At 44.5% G+C, this 7,848-nt stretch overlaps 1 protein-coding gene across 7 annotated transcripts in view; it reads left to right on the top strand.

The window, feature by feature from the left end:
- LOC110522723 (TopBP1-interacting, checkpoint, and replication regulator) overlaps window positions 1-6,459 on the top strand; it is a 24,205-nt gene extending 17,746 nt beyond the window's left edge. For 4 of the 7 annotated variants that reach the window (XM_090231086.1, XM_036968908.2, XM_036968910.2 and 1 more), the window contains exons 17-22: window positions 875-933; window positions 1,109-1,240; window positions 1,357-1,460; window positions 3,033-5,319; window positions 5,452-5,583; window positions 5,743-6,459. In XM_090231086.1, the coding sequence (XP_090087212.1) occupies window positions 875-933; window positions 1,109-1,240; window positions 1,357-1,460; window positions 3,033-5,319; window positions 5,452-5,583; window positions 5,743-5,858 (2,830 nt within the window). In that variant the 3' untranslated portion in view covers window positions 5,859-6,459. The remainder of the gene's footprint in view (window positions 1-874; window positions 934-1,108; window positions 1,241-1,356; window positions 1,461-3,032; window positions 5,320-5,451; window positions 5,584-5,742) is intronic. The other 3 variants (XM_090231087.1, XM_090231085.1, XM_036968909.2) reach the window with 1 other exon arrangement.
- The last annotated feature ends 1,389 nt before the right edge of the window (window positions 6,460-7,848 follow it).

Here is a 7,848-nt window from a genome sequence, read left to right as displayed (position 1 = left end):
AGATGTCACGCTGCATGAGGCAAATGAGTCAAACCAGATACTGACTTGGGTTTCTGATCCTTTTTTTTAAAGGTATCTGAAACCAATAGATGCATTTTTGTATTACCCCTGTCATGTGAAATCCGTAGATTAGGGCCAAATGAATGTATTTTAATTGACTAATTTCCTTATATAAACTTTAACTCTGTAAACTTTTTTGAAATTGTTACAGGTTGTGTTTTATATTTTTGTGTATTTCCACACAATGAGGTTGGAATAATTATTTGATATTGTAAAAATGAGAATGCCTTTTTTAGTGTAAGAGCTGTTGGAAAAGACTGCCTGAAATGACTACCTGTTTTGTTGGGATGGAGTTTTGGCCTGCCTGGGTCCATAGACCAGTTAATGGACCAATAAGAAAGAGTTTCAAAACTCTCTGCCAACTAGTTTTCCCCTCTCCACTCAGACCACTTCTAGTAAAATTATGTTTTGAGAAATTGCTAAGAAGCCATTTTTTTTCTTCTTGTTGACCATTTTAATTTAAAACAATCACAGTAAACTAATTATTTGTTACCCAGAAATGATTTCATATTGAGATTACAGAGGGGGAAATGCTTTTAATATGAACTAGTATGAATTAAATAGTACACTAGTGTTGATTAACTAGTATTGATTGACAAATTAATATTAGTTAATAGGAGTTATTCATATATGAAAAAGGGAGTCTTGCATCGTTGGCAGTGCAAATGGCTCATTTGCCTTTGGAGAGCCTTGTTGTATTAGTTTAACATTTAGATTTTTTTTAGGAGGAGTTACAGTAATAACTGAATTGGTAGCAGTACATCGTGGGGACGATAGTGGATAAGTGAAATGTCCTGTCTGTTTGATTTGTCAGGAGGTCTGTCCCGACAGACGAGTGCATCGTTGAGGAGTCGCCAGTGAAGCCCCTAGAAGGTCAGTGACTGGTGCTAAGAGTGTATTTGAAACACTCAATGTCCTGTGCACATTTCTGAGATGCACATAAACGTTTTTAATATCAGCAATGCAATTGTATAAGTTGATAAATAATCAGTGGTTTTAATAGTTTTACAATGACAATATAAAAGACATGAGATTATATTTATAACAGACTTGAGGAGGAGTCCAAGATTGGAGAAGTTTGCCAGGAGACATTCCAGTTTCTACTCAAGCTCCCAGCCTCGTTCCCGCAACCTGGACAAAGCTCTCTCCTCTCAGCTCCCGCTCAGTGACAGCAAAATAGGTAGGTGGACTAAACACCATTATTTCAGGTGTATCCGTATAGTTATCACCGTTCAATATTCTGCGGAGTCTTTCAGCTGACACATATTGACATCATTGATCATTCAATTTCTGAAGGTGCGGTAAACCTGCGGTCAGTACGGTCTCCAGTACGTCTTCTGTTTGAAGCCACACAGTCCAGGTCCAGCTGGAGGCAGTTGTCTAACTCTGATGTCTTCCAGGTAACTACTTCATCTCGTTGAACCTCTTCAGGAGTCATGCAGTGCATTCTGAAAGTATTCAGACCCCTTCACTTTTTCCTTATTTTGTTACGTTACAGCCTTATTCTAAAATGGATATAAACATATTTTTAATCCTCATCAATCTACACACAATACACCCCTCCCATAAATTAGACATTTTTGCACCTTTTATATAAAAAAAAACATAAATACCTTATTTACATAAGTATTCAGACCCTTTGCCATGTATTTCGTATGTATTATGGATCCCCATTAGCTGCTGCCAAGGCAGCAACTACTGTGCCTGAGGTCTGGCAAAATTAAGGCAGTTATACAATTTTAAGAACATAAGGAGACTCAAAATTGAGCTCAGGTGTATCCTGTTTCCATTGGTCATCCTTGAGATGCTTCTATGATTTGGAAGGGCACACACCTGTCTATATAAGGTCCCACAGTTGACAGTGCATGTCAGAGCAAAAAACCAAGCCATTAGGTCGAAGGAGTTGTTCGTAGAGCTCTGAGACAGGATTGTGTTGAGGCACAGATCTGGTGGAAGGGTACCTAAACATTAAAGGCCCCCAAGAACACAGTGGACTCCATCAAATAGAATAAGTTTGGAACCACCAGAACTCTTCCCAGAGCTGGCCGTGCAGCCAAACTGAGCAATCGTAGGAGAAGGGCCTTGGTCAGAGAGCTCTGACAGAGCTCCAGAGTTCCTCTGTGTAGATGGTTGTCCTTCTGGAAGGTTTTCCCATCTCTGCAGCACTCTACCAATCAGGGATTTATGGTAGAGTAGCTAGACGGAAGCCACAACTCAGTAAAAGGCACATGACAGCCCGCTTAGTTTGCCAAAAGCCACCTAAAGGACTCTGACTGTGAGAAATAAGATTCTCTCGTCTGATGAAACCAAGATTTAACTATTTGGCCGGAATGCCAATGCCTGGCACCGCTCATCACCTGACCAATACCATACGGAACAAGATGAAGATGAACGGAACAAAATACAGAGAGATCCTTGGTGATAAACCTGCTCCAGAGCGCTGAGGACCTCAGACTGGGGCGATGGTTCACCTTCCAACAGGACAACAACCAAAAGCACACATCCAAGACAACGAAGGAGTGGCTTTGGGACAAGTCTCTGAATGTCCTTGCGTGGCCCAGCCATAGCCCAGACTTGAACCCGATTTTTAAAATCTCTGGAGAGACCTGAAAATAGCTGTGCAGCGATGCTCCCCATCTAAACCTGACAGAGCTTGAGAGGATCTGCAGAGAAGAATGGAAATACAAGCTTGTAGCGTCATACCCAAGAAGGGTCTTAATACTTATGTAAAATGTCATATTTTTTATAAATGTATCAAAACAGTTTTTGCTTTGGTATTATGTGTAGATTTTTATTTTTCAAATCCATTTTAGAGTAAGGCTGTAACGTAACAATGTGGAAAAAGTGAAGGGGTCTGAATAATTGCCAAATGCACTGTATTCCACAATGGTCTTCTCCCAAGCAAAGAATAGCAATGCTGAGTTTTAATTTGCGATACTTATTGGAAATACTTGATTGGTTTTGATTTTCAGAGTCCAAAGAATACTCCCACAAAGTCGCCTGGTAGACACCGTAGGTCTGCTAGAGGGAGCAAGACACCAAGAAGCCCTCAGACCCCCAGAACACCTAAGAACTTCAGGTCCTCCAGGGTCCAGAGTTACTCAGTCACAGACAGCCAGATGGCAGGGCCCTCTCACGGGCATGGTGGCATGGCCCTGAGGGGCAGCCCCTTCAGATCCCCAGCCAGGAGGAGCTTGGTGCTGGAGACGCCCCAAAAGGAGAGCCCTCTGAAGGGTATCCTGAGGACTCCGGTCAAGACATTACTGGAGCGTCTGTCTCCCATCGGCCCTAGCCTGCTCCAGAGCCCACCCTGCTCCAGAACGCCCAGGAAGCACGTCACCTGGTCCCCATCTCCACAGAAACTTAGAGTCGCGGAGACTAACACACCCTTCAAGGTGCCTGAGTCGCCTCACCTTTCCACCCGACGCTCTCCAAGGCTGTTGATGAACACACCTGACAAGTTCTGCAGTCCACTCAAGAGTCCTAGCAGCAAACAGGCGATATCTAAAACTCCAGAAAAAGTAGTACAGAGATCGCATAGAGTTTCCCCCCAAGCGTCTCTGTCCAGGATTCCGGAAAATTCTGCCGCAGGTGGCGTTGAGGTGACGCCAGAGAAAAGTGGACGCCCGAGGTCTTCCAAACGGCTTATGGGAAAGTTCAACACACCTGTTAAGGATGAGCAGGACCTCCCTGATGGTACTCAGAAACACCCCTCTTCTGGTTCCACACCACCTCCTGACCACCCACCCACTCCCACCACCCCAACTCCCAGGAAATCTCTGAGCCCTGCCCACGGCATGCTCGCACCCTCTGGAGGGACCCCGGTTGAAGAATCTCTCTCCATGCCTCTGCACCAAGGCATGCGCACACTGACGAAAAGGGCCTCAGGATTGTCAAGGTCCGTAACGTCACCAAAGACTCCTGTCAAAACCCAACTGAATAAAACGACAGTTGTCACCGCCTCTTCAGCTAAACGTTTGACCAGGACTAGCTCTGGCCAGGGTGTGCAAGCTAAAACCAGGCAGAATCTGATATCCCTGTCCAATGGGAGTTTAACTGTTGTAGCAGCAAGCACGGATCTTACGAGTAAGGAAACCGGTGACACCGTGTCCAGCCTAAATGTGCCGTTAGACTTCCACGAGAGGGAGCCGTCTTCCCAGGCCTTGGGGGGAGAGATGGAGGCCAGCTCCCAGCAGCTTGACTCTTCCCAGTTCAGCACCACCTCTGAGGACGAGAGCATCGACATCTCCGAGGCCAAAGTGGTCATGACCCAAATCACTGACGGCCTCAAGATGAACATATCTTTCTCCAGGAAACCCTCAAAGACCGACCAAGTCTTCCAGTTCACCGAAGCCTCTACCAAACAGCCAATACCCTTAGAAACCAGTAAACCTGGGAGAAGCTACGGTTTCCGCCAGACCCCTGACCGCCAGCAGAGGGAGGCGGCAGTCCGTTGGGGGTACTCCACTGAACCATCTCGGTTCTCCACCCCCAGGACTTCAGGAACCCCCACAAGTCGCAAGAAAGAGCTCGTCACCCCAAACCCCCTAACATACAAAGTGGAGCTGGAGATGCAAGCGTCGGGGCTGCCCAAGCTTAAGTTAAAGCGCATGGACTCGTTCAATGCCGGAGATGGGGCTGCAGCGTCTCAGACTCCCACTGACCGTATGAACCTCCCCCACACGGACAGCCCTCTTGCGCTCTGCTCCAAACACAGAGACCCCGGTCACGTCTCGCCATTGCTATGCACCCACGGCACTCCCGCCAAGGGCACTCCGGGGAAAGGGGGCTTCCAGACGTACATCTGCCAGTCCTACACCCCCACGCGCTACCCTGCAGGGACCATGTCCCCCCCCCTGGGCACAGTTGAGCTCATCCCCCTGACGCCGTCCCCCCAGAGCATGGGGAGGTCCACCCCAGAGAGCCTCAACAGCTGGCCCCGCAAAAAGAGGGCTCGGCCTGGGGTGGTGGGCGGCAAGCAGCGGGGACTGAAGGAGGAGCTCCTGCTAGAGGGGCTGGAGATATTGGACGAGGCAGAGCTGGAGGGTATCTACAGACTGAAGGAGACGGAGGAGACTGACGCACTACTACTGACTCCCACGTCCAGCCAGGTTACCAGGCCCTCCCCTGGTAAAAGAGCAGGCTCTCCTCTGGACCAGCTGGAGGACATGGACTGGATGGAGAGCCAGGTTCAGCAGGCTAAAGGTGCCGAGCCTCTGAAAGATGAAGATTCCATCTTGGCCACTGGAACTGTTCACTGTGAGTTTTTTTTTTAAGTTTTTTTATTAATGGAATGTATTCATATGATTCCTCTAATGATGAACTTTCCATCTGTTTATTGATTAGCAATAGTTGATTTTTTTGTTTGTTGGTTTGATTGATTATCTTCAGCAGTGGTAACACCCCCGAGCTCTAAGGTGAGGAAGCCAGTGTCTGCCAGTGGAATTCTAGCCCTCACTCAGTCGCCCATGTTATTCAAGGGGAAGGCAGGTTCTGCCACCAAGAGAACTCGTCATTTTATAGGTGAGATTATGCTCGGACTTAATTTCCTTGTGTGTATGTTTATTATTCTACGACCACTGTTTTGTTTGTAATATCTCAGCTAGGAATTTTAAAATGTGCCATTTAGTTCAGAAAAGGCAAAGTGATGTGTAAAGAAATGTACATATGATTGTCTTTTAGATGAAGCCCATTCTCAGAAGAAGATGGAGTTTGATTTGGAGCGCTCTCCCTTCAGCCAGCACCCTAGGCGGTCAACTACAAGAAACACCGACAGCAGGAAGAGACTGCTTGACTGACCTGGAATGGACTGACCTGGATTGGATTGACCTGGACTGACCTTGCCTTGACTGGATTGGATTGACCTGGAATAGCCTGGACTGACCCAGAAGTCACCCTGTCAGACTTTTTTCAATCCAGCAGCAATTTTGTAAGGTATTCTTTAAACAGGGGGCCCAAATGTTGATTATTTCATATGAAGCCTCAGAAAACCCTAAAGAACCCTACAACCCTAAAGAGAACATCTTTGAACACTTGGATGTTTCTCCAACCCTGGGTTGATGGCTGGTTCCTTTGGTTTGGAATGTGTGTGACTGAAGTACTTGCTTGGGATATTTGTGACTCCATAAGGTCAAATACAAACACTTTTTTTCTCCCCTCCCTCTTTGGATCAAAAGCGTTAGTTGAACTATATTACAATCAAGTCACATCATGAACGTTTAAGAGATTTGTGGTTCTTGATGTTTATTTATTGGCTAGTTTGTTGGTCGATTTCTTTTTTCTTTCTTTTTTGTCACCAATACTATTTTTTCATAAGGGAAGATATGTACATATGTTTATATATTAAAATTATTTTGTAAATAAAAGCTAAACTCATTTAAATAAAGCAATTAACATTCATAATTTGACTCTTTTTAAAACACATGATTTGTACGGTATTATTTGTATACCTAGATTAGTAAAGTTACCCATCGTCTCATTCCAAAATCAAGGGCATTAATATGGATTCATATTAATATGGTCCCCCCTTTGCTGCTATAACAGCCTCCACTCTTCTGGGACGGCTTTTCACTAGATGTGGGAACATTGCTGCGGTGACTTGCTTCCAATTCAGCCACAAGCATTAGTGAGGTCGAGCACTGATGTTGGGCGATTAGGCTTGGCTCGCAGTCGGTGTTCCAGGCCAGTCAAGTTCTTCCACGCCGATATCGACAAACCATTTCTGTATGGACCTCGCTTTGTGAATGGGGACATTGTCATGCTGAAACAGGAAAGGGCCTTCCCCAAACTGTTGCCACAAAGTTGGAAGCACATAATTATCTTGAATGTCATTGTATGCTGTAGCAAGATTTCCCTTCACTGGAACTAAGGGTCTAGCCCGCACCATGAAAATCAGACACAGACCATTACTCATCCTCCACCAGACTTTACAGTTGGTACTATGCATTGGGACAGGTAGCATTCTTCTGGCAGATGGCGACGTTGCCAGATGGTGCCACGTTGAAAGTCACTGAGCTCTTCAGTACGTTCCATTCTACTGCCAATGTTTGTCTTTGGAGATTGCATGGCGGTGTACTCGATTTTATACACCTGTCAGCAACAGGTATGGCTGAAATAGCCAAATCCACTCATTTGAAGTGGTGTCCACATACTTTTGGCCATAGTGTAATCGTTTAATCTTTAAATTTCAATATTTCAAGATTGTTTGTGGTCGATTTTATATTTTAAAGTATTTTAAATACCTATTCACAAAACAATATAAAATAGTTAACTTAAATATCTTATATGGTTATTTGAATTAAATAAAATGTGAAAAAATAAAACCACAATTATTAGTGTTTATTAAAAATATATAAGTAACATTCTTTATCATTAGAATCTCCCTCCAATGTTCATTGATCACTGAATGTTCAGTATGTGACTGACCAGGTATCAAGTCTGGGTTGTTTACTCTATTCAAGATTGTGCTAGCCTATTTGGCTGAAGGTTAAGCCACACTGAGACGCATGAACTTGGATGAAATCAAAAATTACATGGGGATAGACCTACATCATTATCTACTTTTTTTTTCAGATTAATTGCATACTTAACAAAGGCGGACATATTGTGTGTATTTGCATAAACAATCATGTTAGTTGTCATTCATCCAGCAACCGATGATTTCCATTTGAAAAACTATTGGCTCAATACAGATTTTTACGGACACAAAATCTCAATGTGGTCATAATCTAAAGCCTAGGCGTTAGCTCTGGGGAATAAAATTAGTCATTAGTTTTCCGGCAAGGGTAC

This window comes from Oncorhynchus mykiss, chromosome 4 (genome assembly GCF_057628025.1).
Source record: "Oncorhynchus mykiss isolate SJ-2025 chromosome 4, ASM5762802v1, whole genome shotgun sequence".
NCBI classification, from domain to species: domain Eukaryota; kingdom Metazoa; phylum Chordata; class Actinopteri; order Salmoniformes; family Salmonidae; genus Oncorhynchus; species Oncorhynchus mykiss.
Note: the sequence above shows the minus strand (reverse complement) of the source record. Positions and strands in the feature narration are given on the sequence as shown.